This window comes from Grammomys surdaster, unplaced genomic scaffold (assembly GCF_004785775.1).
Source record: "Grammomys surdaster isolate TR1022 unplaced genomic scaffold, NIH_TR_1.0 258, whole genome shotgun sequence".
Taxonomy (NCBI): domain Eukaryota; kingdom Metazoa; phylum Chordata; class Mammalia; order Rodentia; family Muridae; genus Grammomys; species Grammomys surdaster.
In genome coordinates this window covers 4,868,959-4,889,817 of record NW_021604699.1, presented here as the reverse complement: position 1 = coordinate 4,889,817, position 20,859 = coordinate 4,868,959, and the positions used below count along the sequence as shown (strand labels likewise).

General features: G+C 37.7%; 1 protein-coding gene across 2 annotated transcripts; it reads right to left on the bottom strand.

Moving 5' to 3' along the window:
• Positions 1 to 1,247: 1,247 nt before the first annotated feature.
• On the bottom strand, positions 1,248 to 9,423 carry LOC114627767 (prolactin-7A1-like). 2 transcript variants are annotated; one of them, XM_028775667.1, is made up of 7 exons: positions 9,393 to 9,423; positions 8,070 to 8,248; positions 7,303 to 7,341; positions 6,526 to 6,561; positions 4,958 to 5,068; positions 3,081 to 3,260; positions 1,248 to 1,466 (listed from the first exon to the last, which is right to left on the bottom strand). In XM_028775667.1, the coding sequence occupies exons 1-7, from the start codon at positions 9,421 to 9,423 to the stop codon at positions 1,248 to 1,250; spliced, it is 795 nt and encodes a 264-aa protein (XP_028631500.1). The 2 variants fall into 2 exon arrangements, with proteins under 2 accessions (XP_028631500.1, XP_028631501.1); XM_028775668.1 differs by having other exon boundaries at positions 8,070 to 8,245.
• Between the last annotated feature and the right edge of the window lie 11,436 nt (positions 9,424 to 20,859).

The window sequence follows — 20,859 nt, the reverse complement described above, 5'->3', positions numbered from 1 at the left end:
CTTCTTAGCTAAGGATGGTGCCCATGCCACTTCCCCATTCCATGTTTGAATGCTTAATGTCTTGCTCTCATGCAATTCTTGTACAATCAAGCACATATGCTTTCAGTTAATGGGCCCTATCATGTTAAAAAGTCATTGCTTTGCTCTGATGCTCTCCTCCTCCTCCTTCCTCTCTCTCTCTCTCTCTCTCTCTCTCTCTCAACATTTTCTATGCCCTGCTTTTCAAAGTAGTTCCTGAAAGTTGGATTTGGTGTGAGATATATATATATATATCCTTTACATAGGTAAGCATCCCACTAATTCTTGTTCTCTGTCCTTTTATTATTTGAGAGTTTCTGTATTTATCACTATGCACTTAACAAAGGAAGTCCTCCGATAATGCCTGAGAGCTGCAGCTAATATATGAATACTGGGAAATTTGAGATTGGGCAGTACCTTTGGGAAGGGGTAAGAGCTATAGTTTACCTGAGTATATGGATACTTTTTAAAATGTAGTTAGATATCTCTCTGGGCTGTTAAATGGTGTATTAGGGTTAGTGCAGGAAGGTTAGGGACAAGAGTAGGTATTCACTAGGCTAGGCCAGAACACAAGGTGTCCTGTCCTGGCTGTACCTGGACAGAATATAAGGGCATGGAATGACAGGGTAAAGTTTGGTGGACAGAAGGACCTGATCATTCACACAGGATCTGAATCCTGTCCCATTCCTGAAGATTTGGAAGGCATGTGAAAGGCTCATAAGACTAGAGTGGACCACTGAGTCTGGTACCATGGGGTCAACTTTGAGAATTTTGATGAGTGCAGGCAATTTAAGTATAAGAGAGAACAGATGAAAAGGTAAATCAGAGTTCACCATGTGCTGATCTGGCAGACCCTGATGGGTGTCTACGGCACAGGGTAAAAGGAGAGGTTCTATCAAATTCAATTACTTTCTTGAGGTACCCCAATAGATTCATTTACTTAATAACATGGAAATATGTTTAGTTGTGAATTTATTCTCTGATTCTAATAACTATATCAATAATATATTACTTTACTATGATTCTAAAGTAAGTTGAAGATTATTCCATTTGTCAATCAAGCCTTTTATAGGTATTAATACATTTAAAACTAAATAAATGAAAGTTTCCTGCAATTTTTTAAAATTTTGTTACACATACAATGTTTATTTTTCTTTTAAAAGACACCAACTTTACTTGTGCACATCTTTATTTTGTATAAAATAAGACTATTTTAAAATGATGCATCATCATGAATCATTTCCAGTTTTGGGGGATAAGCAACTGTCACTATTAACAAGCACCACACACCTCAAGAACTGGAGATAAAGGTTAGCTGTGTGGATATCAACATGAAAGCAATAGGATAATTTACAAAGAGCCAAAAATCGAGATTCTTCATCAGATGACTGAAATTCTTCAAGACCAGACCAGAGAGTGTAATCATCCACATTTTTTGTTCCATAAATCTAATAACCAAAATAAAAAGCAGTCAGTTATTCTTTACAGCTTATATTTTCTTTTCCTTTCCTTTCTAGATACTAAATTATATTCAGAGAAATAATAAGACTATGACACTTCTTTCATGCAGGTATCTGTCTTCGAATACCTGTCTGCAAGATATACTGGTCCAATGGTTCCAAATATTTTAGGGGAGTAACCTCCACTCTTGATTGTATCTAAGAACCAGCTTATCTGACACTGCTAATGGGGCCTAGAATGTAAGACTAGATAAGTCACTGGCCTAGGGGGAAATTGACTATTATTTGGCTTAATGAATGTAGCAGTAAAATATTGTGATGACCATAGCTAAGAGTATCCCTCAAGCCTCATAAAAGAAGTTTCTTCTGACAGTAGACAGTATTTAACAAGGAGATTGAGGATTGAATAATGTGCAGAGAGTAAGACTCTGGACCACTCAGATATTAATAGGATATCTTCATTATCCACCCCCCCCCACACACACACACACATCAAGGATGCAGTATCTGCATGAAAGAGGTTAAAAAATGTAAAAGGCATAGACAGTAGGTGAGTCCAAGGAACCAGAATCTTCACTGATACTACAGGTCTGATACATGCATAAACTCAGAGACTTTGACAGCATGCACAAGACCTGCACAAGTTCAAACCAGACAAAATTACAACACCAGAACTGGAGATGGACACAAAGTCCTACTCCTAACCAAAAAGTTCTTTGCAAATAATACCAGATGAAGGGGGGAAATGTCAGTTTTCTCCAAAATAGTACCATTTGTTCTATCAACTACAGTTCAGGTCAGACTGCAAGACCAGGAGAAATGGGCCAACACAAAACATATTGCACAGGTTTTTCTTTTCTTATTGGGGTGGATTTTTTAATTCTTCGAATATTTTTGTCTTATTTGTTCTCTTTTTCTTATTTTTTGGCTGTTTTGATTTTCATTTTTTGAACTCTTTCTTGTTTTATGAGGGAGAAAAAGAGAGAGGGAGAGCCAGATTTGGTTATCTAAGGTGTTAGGGAGAATCTGGAGGAGTTGGGGAAGGGAAAACATATTATCAAAATATAATGTATGAAAATTATTTTAAATAAAAAATTAAGAAAGGAAAATTTGTCATCACAATGACACATAAAGTAATATAAAACTTCAATCCCAGGCATGGATTTCACATGTTTATCACATAGTACTGTAAATCTATCAGCCATCTCCAAGTAAAATCAAGACTCTTGTTCATATTTTCTCATATTTAACTGACTTCAGATAAAAATTTTCTTTTTATGCATCTGAAGATGGAGGATTAGGATTTGATATTTGACAATAAACTTGTGTTTGACCTTGATAGTGGATGGTGATTGGTGAGTGGTAATTGTTATGAGTGTTTAGTGAAACAGTCAGGAATATTTTACTCTGCCTAGAGCAATAGGTACTGTTCAAAGTACTGTGAGAAAGATATACCTTAATGTTATCCATCAATTCTGGGAATTTCTACTGCATTGTGTACCAAATATTGTTCTTGCAAGAGGACTCTTTCAAATTTAATACTTATTACAGAAATCATAGCATTCATGAGTGAGGAAAGTGGAAAGTAAAAACATTACTAACCTGGCTGAGTATACCCTTGGTGTCCTCAAGAAGTTCTGCAGTTTTTGTCTCAATATTTTTGTATATTGGTAGGATATCATCATCTGTTCCAGGTGTATTTTCAAGTAGGTTTATTACATTTTTAAGAGTTTCATTCCAAGTCTGAATTCTACTGAGTATCAAGTTTGGAAAGTCTTCAAGCTAAGCAGCAACATTTCAGCAATTGCATTAATAAGTGAAATAGAGAAGGATTAGGGTTTTTTTTTTTTGGTTTTCTGTAAGACATACTGAATTAAATATCCATCTACTACTTTTGTAGTAAGGCAGATTTCTTGGGAAAATAAAAATAATATAGAATAATAAAACATAAATAATGAGTATTGTGACATAATGAAATAACGTATATAGATAACTATTTATAATTACCCATTGTATTTAATTGATCATGTCTTGCTTTCCATAAGAAATTGTACCATCAGATTCCCCTTTAATCTCTTTCATATCTCATTATTTTAGTTGTCCATGAGAACTCAAGAATTTGCTGGGGCTTAGTAGGTATACTGATTCAGGGTAAAAAGATGTCCACAGTGCAAGTAGTAAGACATGTATTGAACTTACAGTCATCAAATTAATAAAGTAGATTATTAAAAATCATATCTATTCTGGATTATTTTAAGATATTCATAAGATGTTCTATGAACACAGTCTGGAATTATTAAATGTGGCTTACTCAGCCTAGAACACTCCCTGTCCTTGCCTCTAGTAGAGTAGAACATTTGTAGGAACATATACTTTAAGAACAATGGAACAATGGAATACCACTGTCTTTAATAACAGCATGAATAGAAATAAGAATGGAATTTTGACCTTCCAGTACATTACAGGATATTATATAAAATTAATTGCTGACCTAAAATGCTTCATACTCTGAAATTGCTAGCTATCATAGAGACAGTAAAATGAGCTTTGAGGAAACCAGTGGATATTTTGATAGAAATCGTAAAAAAATGCATGATGGAAAAAATCAGAATCAAAGGTATTGGCAATATAGTCTCCCAGGACCATCATTGCATATAAATAATATTTAAGACTTGAATTAGATGGAGCCCAGTTACCTGTTCTGATGGAAGGCACAAGTTCCATAAAACCTTCCAATGCCTCAGTCTCCTTATCTCAGCTAGTTTTTGTTAGTAGTAATCACAGCAATGTCAGTATAGCACCTTCTATAGTGCCTAACTACAGAGTATATACCTAAAAATATTTTCTTCCTCCATTTTGCCTAATTACTGTCACAAGTCATTTAAATCAGTTCATTTGGTGATAAGTTTTGAAAAAAAATCATAGAGAAAGATCACAACAGTTATTACAGCTGTACTGATGTGTAGACCTTTTCATTAAAACTGAAGGCATGGCTTATTCTCAGGAACATTGCACAGTGCTCATAAGCACTCCCTTGTTTAAGTGCTTTCAGTTAAGACATAGGGGGAAGGTAAGAATTCATGCAGACATGAATAGGCAAGTAAGAACATAGTTGAAAGAGAAGAATCAAGAATACTGATCATGATAATCAGTAATGTGAGATTTACCAGTGAGGCAGATTCATGGTCATATACAAAGAACAAAATTGTGTTTGCATTTATTAAATAAAATTTAATGGTGAGATATATTACTGAATTAAAAAAATCTTAATGGACAATTTCTGGACTTGTGACAATATTAGTTAGCATTTGCTTATTATTTATCATGTATCTAAAATCACTTCATTTTGTTCATTATTAGTCCATTTCCATGTAGCTATGATTTCCACATCTATTACAGTACTTACAAAAACCTGCAGTTAAAGCAAAGTTAATCCACAGCCTCTGATGCTTAAGTGAAAAATCAAGCTAAAGACTCACAGAGATGACCTTTTGTGCTTCTTCTATGTCTTCTGGAGTTTTGATGGAATATTTGTGGCAGGAGGTAAGATTCTTATCCAGTAACTCCTGATGCCCAAGAAATTCAAGCATCTGCATATGTCAAAATTAATTTCAGTTAATGAAAATCTGGAAAGTAAATCAATGAATCTACAACCAGAATATTAATAGATTCAATAGGTGCGTGCTTTTACAGATGAAATATACATAACCTCTAGGATAAAGAATATAATGATATGAACAGTTTGATACTTTTTCTTCTTAATTTGATATGTAACTTTATTTTCTTTTTCATATGAATGTCAAACTTCAGCCCATTGAACTATCACATCTTCCATTAACTTCTCTATTCAATAAATATTTCTATATTAAAGGGAAGCCTTAAAATAACAAAAATAGATGATAAATAATGTCCTTGATATCATCTTTCTTTAGAATCTGGACCCAGTGTCATGGTATAATCCATGTATATTCATAAATAACTTGTTCCTGTAAATCCAAATTCATGATGATCATTCACATGTTTTCAAAATAGTATGTTTTCTTCCTATTACAAGTGAATACAAACACCTGCAGCATCCAGTGTTAATCATAAGTCCTGACTAAAATTGTGTTAGGTTTGACAAAATTAGATAAAGCAAACTGATCATTTTAGTAAGCAATGAAATTTAAAAGCAGCAAAATAATAAATAATGTTTACATTTTGATCAATGGATAGTTATTAATATTATACTTTAAATATACTATTAATCACTTATTATTTAAAAGTGATAATCAGCTACTGTGTAGAAGCTGAATGGGTTCACAGAAATGTTAAGAATTTGAAAGAGGGAAAGTAGAGTATGAGTAATGATCAACCAATTTGAAAATAGACAATAATAACACATCTGTAGCAGATGTGATGCAGAGACATATTCTCATGATGCCCATGGTTTTACTGAAGCCTTACATTTTTCTCCTTTATGTTGACTGACTTTGAACAGATAACAGTCACCATGAGGAGGGTGTCTATTTTTGCATATCAACCAATCCCCCTCCTGAATAAACTCCAGCACTGGAGAACTGTAAAAGAAATCTAAGCTTTGGGGTTCCTGAAAGTAAATTAGTGTGTTCCTTCCCACTTATTGTGGTTTTGATTTAGATTGCTTCTGTTCCCTACACCCAACTGACTACAACGCAGTTTAGCCTTCTTGGGAATCTGGACTAAGTGAAAACTGACAATGTTTTCTATCTCCTTCAAAGCTACATTCAGATATAGGAGATCTTCCCTAGTCACAACAACAGGTGTACTTTTAGTTTAAAAATATAATTTTAATTAAATGTTAATAAATTTACAAGAAATTGAGCAAATAATTTTTTAATGTTCCCCATTCTCACTTTTGTTTTTACTGTCAGAATGTTTCATGTATGATAGTACAAGAGAGAAATATCACAATGCACCTCTGGATATGTTACTTGACAACTGGTTTTTGCTGATTTCATTTGTAAGTTCAAGTAATGTCATTAGCATGAAAGCTTTTGGGGGAAAATGGAAATAATCTGGTACTTACAAACTGGTCGTGGGAGTCTGATGATGATGAACTTAGCTGAATCAGAAAGGGAGAAATAGTTTTTTAAAAATTATGCAAACAGACAACATGAGTGCCCACTTCAGTACTAAAACCACGTCTAATATTTCCTTCTTGACATTAACCGGTCTTTAACAGAGAATATACAGTCCTCAGAAACACAGAACTTGTTTCTTTTCTAAACCAGCCGTTCCAGTAAATAAACTTCTGTACCAGTAACCCTTACATATGATCTAAATAAAAAGTATGTATGATTCCCAGCATGTAAGAGTCTATGAGAAGCTAATATGTTGTTGCTGTTTGCTTTCCCTCTCTCTTAAATTATCATACCTTAGATTCATTCCATGCATTCCTTCTGACTCACTGCAATGTCCATCTTCTCTATTGGATATCTCCAATGTGCTAAGTAAATATGTTAACAGAGACTAGCTCCATAGAAGAAAAATCATGGGATCAGAATTCTACACTGGACACAGTTATTAAAGTATTATGTTGCAAGTATACACATTTTTTAAGTAAACAACAACTAAAAATGGACAGGGACCTTAGAAATCATTGTATTCCTTGCAAACCAGAGAGGTCCTAAAGCTGTCCCTTTCTTATTCTGCTTCTTTGTAGCTGGCATTTTCTTTTACCTGTGGAAATATATCACTTGGAAGTAGAATTAGATTCTTTCCCCTGATAAACTCAAGCATAGTCATTGACTCAAAGCTTTGAGGTGGGTGGAGGGCATGGAAAGAAGATGGAGTAAGTACTCACAAATTTATCGAAAAGTTTCGCAGACATCTCACTGACGGTCTGAGACAGGATGAGAGAAAAGACCATAAAAAGTAGTGAGTTAAGCAATGGCATAATGAATACTTATTGGAAAAAGAGATATTCTCTGGGTGTTTGTTTCTGTGCTGAAACCCTGTATTCTCATTCCTCCTTGAACAGAAAACCTGCAGCCCTCAGAAAAAGAGAACCATTCCTCTTCAAACCCAAACTTCCAATGTTTGCATCTCCTTTAAAAAGGACTAAAGATTTGAGAGGCTGTTTCAGGGATTTTTGGTTTTGGTTTTGGCTTTCTCTTTTTGTCATATCACCACCTTTTAAATCATTTTCGTTCATTGCATGTGACTCACTGTAATACATTTCTCCTCTATTGGTTGTGGTGCTGTGTGCTAAATAAAGATTCTAAAAGAGACTGACTGTTGGCCAACAAAGTAAGGAGGTCAGAACTCTTCCCCAGCTGTGTCTTTTAGATTTTTATGCCAAAAGTAGAAATTTAAGAAAATTGGAAAATAAGTAGGGGAAACCTCCACGGCACATTGAATTCTTCAAAAGTCCGTAAGAGGTCATGAAGCATATCCCATTTTTCTTACTTCACTTTTCTATAACTGCTGCTTCAATTCATTTTTGTAAAGGTATTTTATTAGAAATCTGGCTTCCTGTAACTATAACTGTGGTAAACGATAATCTTTGACAGCAAGATCGTTTTATAACAATAAGAACAACAACAACAAATATTTAACTGAAGTACTTACAAATATCCTGCGCAACTCCATGTTGAGGTCACTGACATTCTTAGAAAGTATCATGGCATGATCAAACAATCCCTTGATGGATAACGGATCATCATCAGTCTCATTGCTACTCAAAGGAAGAGAGGTCACATCCTCCCATAAAAAAAGGCTTGACACCACCAGCACCAGAAGTGCCCCTGCTAAAAGAATATGTTATATGTATGTATATGTATATGTATATGTATATGTATATGTATATGTATATGTATATGTATATATATATATATTTACATATATGTATATGTGTGTCTTTACATTTATACATGCTCCACTATATTCATAACAGCCTTATTCATAACAGCCAGAAGGTGGAAAAAACCCAGATGTCCTTCAACAGAAAAATGGAAGCAGAAAATGTGGTACATTTACATAGTGGAGTACTACTCAGTTATTAAAAACAGTGAATTTATGAAATTCTTAGACAAATAGATGAAACTAGAAAATATCGTTCTGAGTGAGATAACCCAGAGCTTCCAGGGACTAAACTACCAACTAAAAGTACACAGGAGGGACCCATGGATCCAGCTTCATATGTAGTAGAGGATGGCCTTTTCAAGCATCAATGAGAGGAGAGGCCCTTGGTCTTGTGAAAGTTCAATGCCTCAGTATAGGGGAATGCCAGGGCACAGAGGGGTGGGAGAACACCCTCATAGAAGCAAGCAGAGGGAAAATGAGATAGGGGGTTTCCAGGAGTGGGAGTGGGGGAACCGTGAAAGGGGACAACATTTGAAATGTAAATAAAAAATATCCAATATAAATTAAGATTAAATTCTTTCAAGACCAGCATATCAGAGAAAAGATTGAGAAAACAGAACATGGTTCATTCTTCCTTCTACAGTTGTTAAAAATTTAACTTACAATCTCTTATCTCATGTCAGTCAAATCTCCCATTTTCTGCAATTTGTCTCTTTGAGATTGAGCCTTTCACGCCATGATCATCTGGTTGTGTAAACAAAACGCTGGCTCTTACCACTAGACAGTGATAAACTTCCCTTCCTTTCAATGTTAATTAAGAAATACAAAATATCTCTAGACATTTATGTTTCCTATAATTATTAGTTCTTTTAAAAACCTCTGATCGAAGAGTGTATGGTGTATTTACTTTCAATAGCAAGGAGTAGAAAGTACTACTCACTAGATTTTATTTGTCCTGAATAGGAATGAACAACAGTGTGTTCACTTCATAGCGAACAAAAGCATACAAAAAATGTAAATTGTCTAAAGAATACTTTACATCAGTGAGCCGTTTTAGCTTACTTAGGACAACACAAGGGAGTTACTTACAGGAGCATGGTTGAGTGAAAGTCAGTGACATCGCTGAGGTGTCCTGGTAGAGCTTGGTTGTTTCTCACAGTCCCTACTCCACTACATATTCCATCTCCTATATAGGCCATTGAACCATCCCCAAGGCCACAACACTGCTAGGGGATATGAAGTACCATCAGGAATGAAGGTGAGACCCATATGACTCTTTAACTTCAGGCAGTGCTAACAGCTCCAAGATCATGATGACTCAAGTGGTTACTTTCACACTTTTAGATTATTTTTAGACTACAGCTAGGGTCCAAGATAAGTTGAAAACCACTGTAGACATCTCTTCTCCATAAAGAGTTTTGTGAATACCATGCCCAAACAACATATAGGATACTCGCAAAATATGGGATGCTTACTTATTTCTATCCTTAAATATTTGTTAAGGTGACACATTTTACTTTTTCTGAACACTGAAAAACAAGGTCATAGGAACAGTATTGAACTTTGAGCAGTTTATATATATACATATATATATATATGTATATATATGTATATATATATATATATTACATTACAATTTAACATATATACATGTGTATATGTGTGTGTGTGTGTGTGTGTGTGTGCACGCGCACGTTAGGAACACAGTAAAGTGTTTACTAGACACAGTAAATCAGTATTATAAAATAAATCTAGGTGTGTGGAGAGAGAGAGGAGGAGAGAGGAGGGGGGTGTTGAGTGATTTGTGGTAGTTATTGTTTGTTGGGGGGGTGGTTTACATGGGATTGTAGGTAAAGTGCTTTCACTTAACCAAAGATCACATCAGGTCTTCATGTTGCAGCTCAAAATATCCTATGGCACAGATTTTCAGCAAGACTAATCTATACAAATATAGGTTCTGCATGGAACTGGGCTTAAACCTAATTAGAATGTATTTAGCTGCACCTATGACAGTGGTATCATGATTGAGTGTGGATATTAAGATTTGTAGTTGCGTCTTCCGGTTTGGGACCGAGCCTAGAGCAGGTCGCAGGCAGCAGCTCCGTACCCAACCGCAGAAAACCAAGAAAAACAGGGACTCCCAGGAGCTTGAACTCACGCAGCATCCCAGGTAAGTTAAAAACAGCACTCACCCCAAACAGGGAGCAACAGGGACCCACTGGGACCCAGGAATTCGCTCCTGGCCCGGGGTGGACTCCATCCGGTCTGGGCCCCAGCACTCGCGGATCCCTGGAGGCAGCTCTGCACCCAATCTCGCAGACTCCAGAGGAAGCGGGGCTCGCAGGACCTCTGTGCCAAGCAGGGTCTTGGGCTAGGAGGTGGCAGTGCTTGCCCCCGAACAGGGAGTGGCTAGGACCCACTGGGACCCAGGAGTTCACTCCAGGGCCCGGAGCGTGGGTTCCTTCCGGTCTGTGCCGAGCAGATCCCGAGAGTCAGCTCTGCACCCAATCTCACAGAACCTAGAGGGAGTGGGGCTCTCCGTGGCTCAAGCTAGCTCAAGCAGTTTCTTAGGCTAGGAGGTGGCACTGCTCGCCCCCAATCAGGGAGCAACTGGGACCCACTGGGACCCACTGGGACTCATTGGGATCCAGGAATCCGCTCCTGACCCGGAGCCCCGGCCCCTTCCGGTTTCCACCTGAGCACCGAGCACATCTTGGGCCTCATCTCTAACTCAAGCAGCAAAACCCATCCCAATCAGTTCTGACACAACCTAGATAATAGAAAGACAGGCCCCAGTCAGAGACAGCACTGATAGCACAAAGGTGATCCAGATGGCTAAAGGCAAGCGCAAGAACACAAGCACCAGCAACCCAAGGTACTTGCCATTATCAGAACCTAGTTCTCCCACATTAGAAAGTCCTGAACTCCCCATATCACCAGGAAAACAAGAACCAGATCTAAAATCATTTCTAATGATGATGCTAGAGGACTACAAGAAGGAAGTAAATAAAACTATCAAAAAACTTGAGGAGAACACAGGAAAACAGGATGAAGTCCTTAAAGAAACACAAAAATCCTTTAAAGAATTACAAGAAAACACAAACAAACAGATGAAGGAATTGAACAAAACCATCCAGGACATAAAAATGGAAGTGGAAACAATAAAGAAATCACAAAGGGAGACTATCCTGGAGATAGAAAACCTAAAAAAGAAATCAGGAGTCATAGACACAAGCATCACCAACAGAATACAAGAGATAGAAGAAAGAATCTCAGGTGCAGAAGATACCTTAGAAAATATTGACACAACTATCAAAGAAAATGCAAAATGCAAAAAGTTGCTATCTCAAAATATCCAGGAAATCCAGGACGCAATGAGAAGACCAAACCTAAGGATAATAGGTATAGATGAGAGTGAAGATTCCCAACTTAAAGGGCCAGTAAATATCTTCAACAAAATTATTGAGGAAAACTTCCCTAACCTAAGGAATGAGATGCCCATAATCACACAAGAAGCCTACAGAACGCCAAACAGACTAGATCAAAAAAGAAATACCTCCCGTCACATAATAATCAAGACTCAAAATGTACAAAACAAAGACAGAATTTTAAAAGCAGTAAGGGAAAAAGGCCAAATAACATATAAAGGCAAACCTATCAGAATTACACCTGACTTCTCACCAGATACTATAAAAGCCAGAAGATCCTGGACAAATATCATACAAACCCTAAGAGAACATAAATGCCAGCCCAAGCTACTTTACCCAGCAAAACTCTCAATTACCATAGACGGAGAAACTAAGATATTCCATGACAAAACTGAATTTACACACTATCTTCCCACAAATCCACCTTTACAAAGGATAATAGCAGGAAAGCTGCAATACAAGGAGGGCAATCATACCCCAGAAAGAGCAAGAAAATAATCCTTTTCCATCAAACCCAAAAGAAGATAACCACACAAACGATGTCTCCACTATTAGCAAAAATGACAGGAAGCAAGAACACCCTCTCCTTAATATCTCTTAACATCAATGGACTCAATTCCCCAATAAAAAGGCATAGGCTAACGGACTGGATATGCAAACAGGACCCAGCTTTTTGCTGCTTACAGGAAACACACCTCAGTGACAAAGACAGACACTACCTTAGAGTAAAAGGTTGGAAAACAATTTTTCAAGCAAATGGCACTAAGAAACAAGCGGGAGTAGCCATTCTAATATCGAATAAAATCAACTTTCAACTTAAAACTATCAAAAAGGATAAGGAAGGGCATTTCATACTTGTCAAAGGAAAAGTCAACCAACATGAACTCTCAATTCTGAATATCTATGCGCCAAATACAAGAGCATCGAATTTCATAAAAGAAACCTTACTAAAGCTCAAAACACACATTGCACCTCAAATAATAATAGTGGGAGACTTCAACACCCCACTCTCAGCAATGGATAAATCATGGAAACAGAAACTAAATAGAGATACAGTAAAACTAACAGAAGTTATGAACCAAATGGACTTAACAGATATCTATAGAACATTTCACCCTAAAGCAAAAGAATATACCTTTTTTTCAGCACCTCATGGTACCTTCTCCAAAATAGACCATATAATTGGGCACAAGACAGGCCTCAACAGATATAAGAAAATTGAAATAATTCCCTGCATCCTATCAGATCACCATGGTCTAAGGCTGGTCTTCAAAAATGACAAAGAGAATGGAAAGCCCACATTTACATGGAAACTGAACAACACCCTACTCCTTGATAATCAGGTAAGGGAAGAAATAAAGAAAGAAATTAAAAACTTTTTAGAATTTAATGAAAATGATGACACATCATACCAAAATTTATGGGATACAATGAAAGCAGTGCTAAGAGGAAAATTCATAGCTCTAAGTGCCTACAAAAAGAAACTGGAGGGAGCATACACTAACAGCTTGACAGAGCACCTGAAAGACCTAGAACAAAAAGAAGCTAATACACCCAAGAGGAGTAGAAGGCAGGAAATAATTAAACTCAGGGCTGAAATCAACCAAATTGAAACAAAAAGAACTATCCAAAGAATCAATAAAACCAGGAGCTGGTTCTTTGAGAAAATCAACAAGATAGATAAACCCTTAGCTAGACTAATCAGAGGGCAGAGAGACAGTATCCAAATTAATAAAATCAGAACTCAAAAGGGGGACATAACAACAGAAACTGAGGAAATTAAAAAAATCATCAGATCCTACTACAAAAGCCTATATTCAACAAAATTGGAAAATTTGGATGAAATGGACAAGTTCCTAGACAAATACCAGTTGCCAATGTTAAATCAGGACCAGATAAACCATCTAAACAGTCCCATAACCCCAAAAGAAATAGAAGCAGTCATTAAAAGTCTCCCTACAAAGAAAAGCCCGGGACCAGACGGTTTTAGTGCAGAATTCTATCAGACCTTCAAGGAAGACCTAATCCCAATTCTTTTCAAACTATTCCACAAAACAGAAACAGAAGGTACACTACCCAACTCATTCTTTGAAGCCACAATTACACTCATACCTAAGCCACACAAAGACCCAACAAAGAAAGAGAACTTCAGGCCAATCTCCCTTATGAACATTGATGAAAAATTACTCAATAAAATTCTAGCGAACCGAATTCAAGAACACATCAAAACAATTATCCATCACGATCAAGTTGGCTTCATCCCAGGAATGCAGGGTTGGTTCAATATTCGGAAATCCATCAATGTAATCCATTATATAAACAAACTCAAAGAAAAAAACCACATGATCATCTCACTAGATGCTGAGAAAGCATTTGACAAAATTCAACACCCCTTCATGATAAAAGTCTTGGAAAGGTCAGGAATTCAAGGCCCATACCTAAACATAGTTAAAGCAATTTACAGCAAAACAGTAGCCAGCATTAAACTAAATGGAGAGAAACTTGAAGCAATCCCACTAAAATCAGGGACTAGGCAAGGCTGCCCACTCTCCCCCTACTTATTTAATATAGTATTGGAAGTCCTAGCCAGAGCAATTAGGCAACACAAGGAGGTCAAAGGGATACAAATTGGAAAGGAAGAAGTCAAAATCTCACTATTTGCAGATGATGTGATAGTATACTTAAGTGACCCCAAAACTTCCACTAGAGAACTCCTAAACCTGATAAACAACTTTAGCAAAGTGGCTGGATATAAAATTAACTCAAGCAAATCAGTAGCCTTCCTCTACTCAAAAGATAAACTGGCTGAGAAAGAAATTATGGAAATGACACCCTTCAAAATAGTCACAGATAATATAAAATAACTTGGTGTGAACCTAACCAAGCAAGTAAAAGACCTGTATGACAAGAACTTCATTCCCCTGAAGAAAGAAATCGAAGCTGATCTCAGAAGATGGAAAGATCTCCCATGCTCATGGATTGGAAGGATTAATATAGTAAAAATGGCTATTTTGCCAAAAGCCATCTACAGATTTAATGCAATCCCCATCAAAATTCCCACTCAATTCTTCTCAGAGATAGAAAGAGCAATCTTAAAATTTATTTGGAATAACAAAAAACCCAGGATTGCAAAAACTACTCTCAGCAATAAAAGAACTTCTGGAGGAATCACCATCCCCGACTTCAAGCTGTACTACAAAGCAATAGTGATAAAAACTGCATGGTATTGGAACAGAGACAGGCAGGAGGATCAGTGGAATAGAATAGAAGATCCAGAAATGAACCCCCATACCTATGGTAACTTAATCTTTGACAAAGGGGCTAAAACCATCGAATGGAAAAAAGATAGCATTTTCAACAAATGGTGCTGGTCCAACTGGTGGTCAGCATGTAGAAAAATGAAAATTGATCCATACTTATCTCCTTGTACAAAGCTCAATTCCAAGTGGATTAAGGACCTCCACCTAAAACCAGCCACACTGAAACTAATAGAAGAGAAACTGGGAAAAAGCCTGGAATACATAGGCACAGGGAAAAAGTTCCTGAACAGAACACCAATGGCCTGTGCTCTAAGACCAAAAATTGACAAATGGGACCTCATAAAGCTGCAAAGCTTCTGTAAAGCAAAGGACACAGTCAATAGGACAGAGCGGCAACCAACAGATTGGGAAAAGATCTTCACCAACCCTACATCTGATAAAGGGCTAATATACAAGGTATACAAAGAACTGAAGAAATTAGACTCTAGACAATCAAAGAACCCTATTAAAAAATGGAGCACGGAGCTGAACAAAGAATTCTCAACTGAGGAAGCTCGAATGGTTGAGAAGCACCTAAAGAAGTGTTCAGCATCCCTAGTCATCAGGGAAATGCAAATGAAAACAACACTGAGATTCCACCTCACACCAGTCAGAATGGCTAAGATCAAAAACACAGGTGACAGTACATGTTGGCGAGGATGTGGAGAAAGAGGAACACTCCTCCACTGTTGGTGGGATTGTAAACTGGTACAACCACTATGGAAGGCAGTCTGGCGGTATCTCAGAAAATTGAACATAGCCTTACCTAGGGACCCAGCTATACCACTCCTGGGCATGTACCCAAAAGAAGTTTCAACATACAACAGGGACACATGCTCCACCATGTTCATAGCAGCCTTATTTATAATAGCCAGAAGTTGGAAAGAACCCAGATGCCCTTCAACAGAAGAATGGATGCAGAAAATGTGGTACATTTATACAATGGAGTACTACTCAGCTATTAAAAACAATCAGTTCACAAAATTCCTAGGCAAATGGATGAAGCTGGAAAATATCATCTTGAGTGAGATGACCCAATCTCAAAGGAACATACATGGTATGCACTCACTGATAAGTGGATATTAGCCCAAAAGCTCACAATTTCTAAGAATCTTCATATAGACCACATAAAACTCACATAGAAGAAGGAAGACCAAAGTATGAATGCGTTGGTCCTTTTTAGAAGGAGCATCAAAAGTTTCAACCAGAACTCCCAAAGTCTAAACCACCAACCAGAGAGCACAAAGGGAGGGACTCACGCACCTGTATAGGGAATTGAGGGTGACCTTGTTAGACTCCAGTGAAAGTGGAGGGCCAAGGTCCCCAAAAGTTTGGATCCCCTACTGTGTTGGAATTCAAGAGCAGGGAGATGGGACTGGGAGGATGTTTGGAGCACACCATCACAAAAATTAGGAGGAAGGGGTAGGGGATAAGGGATTTGGGGGGAGAATGAGAAAGGAGACAACATTGCAAGGTAAATACGTATAATACCCAATAAAAACCCCACACAGATAAAGGATTTTAAAAAAAAGGAAGTCTATTTATTTTAAATTAATTTCAAAAGTTTCTAGGAGATGCAAATTGGCTAAGATACTATTTTAAGCTCTCCACAAAAGAATTTAAATCTCTGTTCAATATTCTCAAGAGAGAGGTAAACCCTAACTTCCTCAACAGTTAATTGACAAAAGAGAGGTAATCTCACAAAAAGTAGAAAAAGCTATTTCTAATCGATATATCATATAGTCTGATTAATTGTCAGTGGAGCTATAAAAGTCCTTTGACAAAAGATTATTAATATAGATTTATATATCCTTAAATAAGGCCTTCATGACTCTCTGAGTGTGGAAGGAGCAACTGTTGGCGCTTCTGCCCTGATTTTACAAGAACTCTGAAAAATTGGCTTTAAAAACAAAAGAGGGGGAACGGTACCCCCTCAGAAGGAGTCCCCCTGAAATACTCTCCATCATGCCTTGTTCACTTTTCTCTCTCTAAAGCTGAAAGCTCATGGCAAATCTCTTGCTGAACATGTTGGTTACCTCGAGCACCACCAAGACCAACAAAACTTTGCCACAGATATGGGGAAGGACCCTCATACCCATAAAGGGAATGCCCCAGTCCCAGTTCCCTTATGGAGCCGAGGACTGATATGCCTGTCCAATACCACAGAAGGCACAGCTAACCGGCTACCACAAATATTAATGAAAAAAATAGATACCCTCACAAAGCCAGGCCCAATCATAAATACGATGAATAACAATTTACATCCAGGGAAGAGAAATCTCCCTGAGAATCCCCTTCTTTTTTCTTTCCAGGTAAAATTGAATCACCCGTGATGCCTGCTATTAGAAGTTCTAACCCAGATGGACCAGAAGCCAGGAGCCTCGCCCTTACCCTCACCCCCTACCTTTTCCCACCTGCACAAGATCCCCTGAAGCTGGGCAACTGCAAGATCCTGCTTGGCAACTGCAGATAGACTCAAAGCAGTGTACCATATCATCTGAAGAATAGCAGGGAGACCATAACTCAAGCAGTGTACCATATCTTCTGAAGAATAGCAGGTTGCAGTCCTCCTCGCCCCCACAAATAACCAGGACCTGCCGGTCGGGTCAAGTGGCACCCAGACGTGGGTGGGGCTCGAGGCACGGACCCATCCGGACGGACCCTCATTGAGAGGATGTGCGCACGACATCAAGATTGAGCAAGACAGAGATCATCGCCCGTGACCTGTCGTCCACGGAACCAGGTTGATGCTGCCATCAAGAAGGCAGTTGAAGTTCATTACCATCAGCTGAAAATTGCAGAGGATCCAGAAGTGACTCCGCAGGAGACTGACACAGCTGTCAGCTCCCCTGCCTCCCCCTACGGTCTACCCCTAGACTTCCATGCCCTCCAGAAGGGTTCCTGGTATGCCTGGCTTTGCCCTCATTTCTCTCGCTAGAGAGCTTGGCCTCTTGATCACCACAACAAAAATTGGCTTTTTCCTAAACCAAGGCCACCCTTGATATGGCCGCTAACATTGGGGAGCCTTCCTTTATGACAATATTACACCCCAAACTGACAAATGGTTGGTAACTTGAACATTTACAAGAGACTAGGATGGCTGTGAGTTAGCCCAATGACGGGATTATTGTAGGTCCACTTCCCAGGGGCCCACCCAATGCAGCCGAAAAGGAGTGCATGGTGCTGGGAGTGGGTGCAGCCTACATGGCCTAAGACAGGGCTCTCACCCTCCTTTCACCCACATCAGAGTCCCTTGACATTGCCCATCGTCGACAGCCTAAAACCTTCGACCATCGATGTGACTCGTCTCACATCAGTGTTTTGGGGTTGTGAACTTGTCTAAGACCCCCCATAATTAGACATCCAAATTCAAAACTCACATAGTTGGGATTGAACATAAGACGCCTTCTCTAACTAAACAGAGAAGGGGGAGATGCCAGAAGCCAGGACCCTCGCCCTTACCCTTACCCCCTACCCTTCCCCACCTGCACAATGTCCTCTGAAGCTTGGCAACTGCAAGATCCTGCTTAGCAACTGCATATAGACTCAAAGCAGAGTACCATGTCTTCTTAAGAATAGCAAGGAGACCATAACTCAAGCAGTGTACCATATCTTCTGAAGAACTGCAGGTAGATCATAATTCAAGGCAGTGTACCATATAGACCATGACATGTTTCAAGGCACAGGCCAAGAAGATTTTGTACTTTTCCACCACCTGGACCCTCTTACCCCCTCCCCTTGTAAAACATGCTATAAAAAAGCATTTCATGTTCAAAAAAAAAAAAAGAAATTAAAAAAAAAGAAGAAGGTATATTCTTTTGTTTTAGGGTGAAATGTTCTGTAGATATCTATTAAATCCATTTGGTTCATAAAAAAAAAAAGATTTGTAGTTGCATTATAGGCATATCCCTTTATGATATTTCACAGCCATTTACAGCATAGTGTCATCAGAAATAAAAGAAAGAGTGTGGAACCTTCATTTCAGCCAAAGTACATCTTTATCATCCAAATATAGCATTTGCTATACTGTCCCCTAGTCTGTTAAATTTATTACTGTTTGTATCCAATATATTGTCAATAGTCTATAATACATATATGACTACTTTTCCAGAAATCATCTATGTTGTCCAGTGAGAACAAGTGTTCATTGTGTAGAGAAGGAGTTGGAAGGGAAGATATACTCTGTTGGTAGAAGCAGGTTCTTCTGTGAATAACAACAGACCAACGGAAATCACAATGTTAATTTGGAACACTGAATAAAATTTTCTGTATGGTATCCTTATAGAATTTTCAATATTCTTTAGGTTTACTTAAACTTCACTATTCAAATTCCTCTCCCATGCCTTCTAATCCCCATATCATCTAATGTCTTCTGATGTTACACTTAATATCTTGCATGATTTACAGTCTTCTCAGCCTTGAAATTTTGTCACTCATCTCGCTGACCTCTTACTATTTCATGAATTCTAACAGAAACTTCGATTTAAACAATCATATCTAAAATTTCAAGATAGGGAGATGAAATATTGACTTGGAGATTGAGACCATATTCTGTTCTTCCTAATGATCTGTGTTTGATTCGCAGTACCCACTTCTGGCAGCTTACAAGGGTCTGTACGTCCAGTTCTGGGGGAATCAAGATGCTATGTCCCCTTAGTCACTTTCTCTTTCGTGTGTGTGTGTGTGTGTGTGTGTGTGTGTGTGTGTAATTTAAAGCTAGGATCCATATATGGGAAAGAACATTTAGCTTAGCATATCTTTGTGGGTCTTTGTTATCTGACTAAAAATGGTTATGTACAACAACACCCATTTCACTACACACACACACACACACATAACTTTACTCATCAACTAGTACATCTAAGCTATTTCTGTCCCTTCTTTATTGTAAATATAGCACCATTAAATATAGATAAGGAAGTATCTACCTTGTAGTATATAGGATCCTTGGGTATACACCAAGAGCTGCATATCTGAGTCAAAAAAGAAGGTAAATATCAATGTTTTTGATGAAACTTTACATCAATTTCCACAGTAGAAATGCTATATTTTATTTTCACTATGGGGCTACCTTAAAGAGAAGAAATCCCAAAAATATTGGAGAAATCATTTCATCGACTATGACTCACACTAATAAAAAATAAACAGAAGAAATAAAGCAATAGCATTTATCTCTCTGTTTCTTGAAAGTTCAAGCAGTGTGACAAGCCACCTTACAATTCCTGACACAGTGAATTGTGTTCCCTTGAAATGTAAGCTACCAGATACTTCCTTACGAAAGTTATTCTTGTCAGTTTTTTTTATCATAGTAGAAAAAAGGAAATCTGTCCAAATGTCATTACCCAGGAGTAGTTAGTCTTCACTGTCTTCAGGCATTTCCACAAGGCTGCCTTGGTACAGGAAGTTAACATTATCTGTATTTGCCAGGAGTAAATAAGGGATTGATTCCATCTTTATCTGCAGAACCTTCATTCTTGAGCATAAATGGCTCCAGGCTAGCACTTCAGCTACATCCTGTTTTTCGCCAATATCTGTCTACTCAAAGATTTAGAGATTTATAGATAATGTTAAAAATAAAAGTCTCTAATTTCTCATGAACACTTAAGTTCAACTTAACTTAATGTTTTTGTGTGATATTTTCCAATTTCCAATTGTGATATATCTTATATCACTAATAAAGTTCAGCTATGCTAAATTTAATATCTTTCAGTACAAAATGTACTCTGCATAACATATTTAGTAGGCATGATAACCCTCTAACTTTAACAAAACAAATTTCAGCCATATATATATATATATATATATATATATATATATATATATATATAT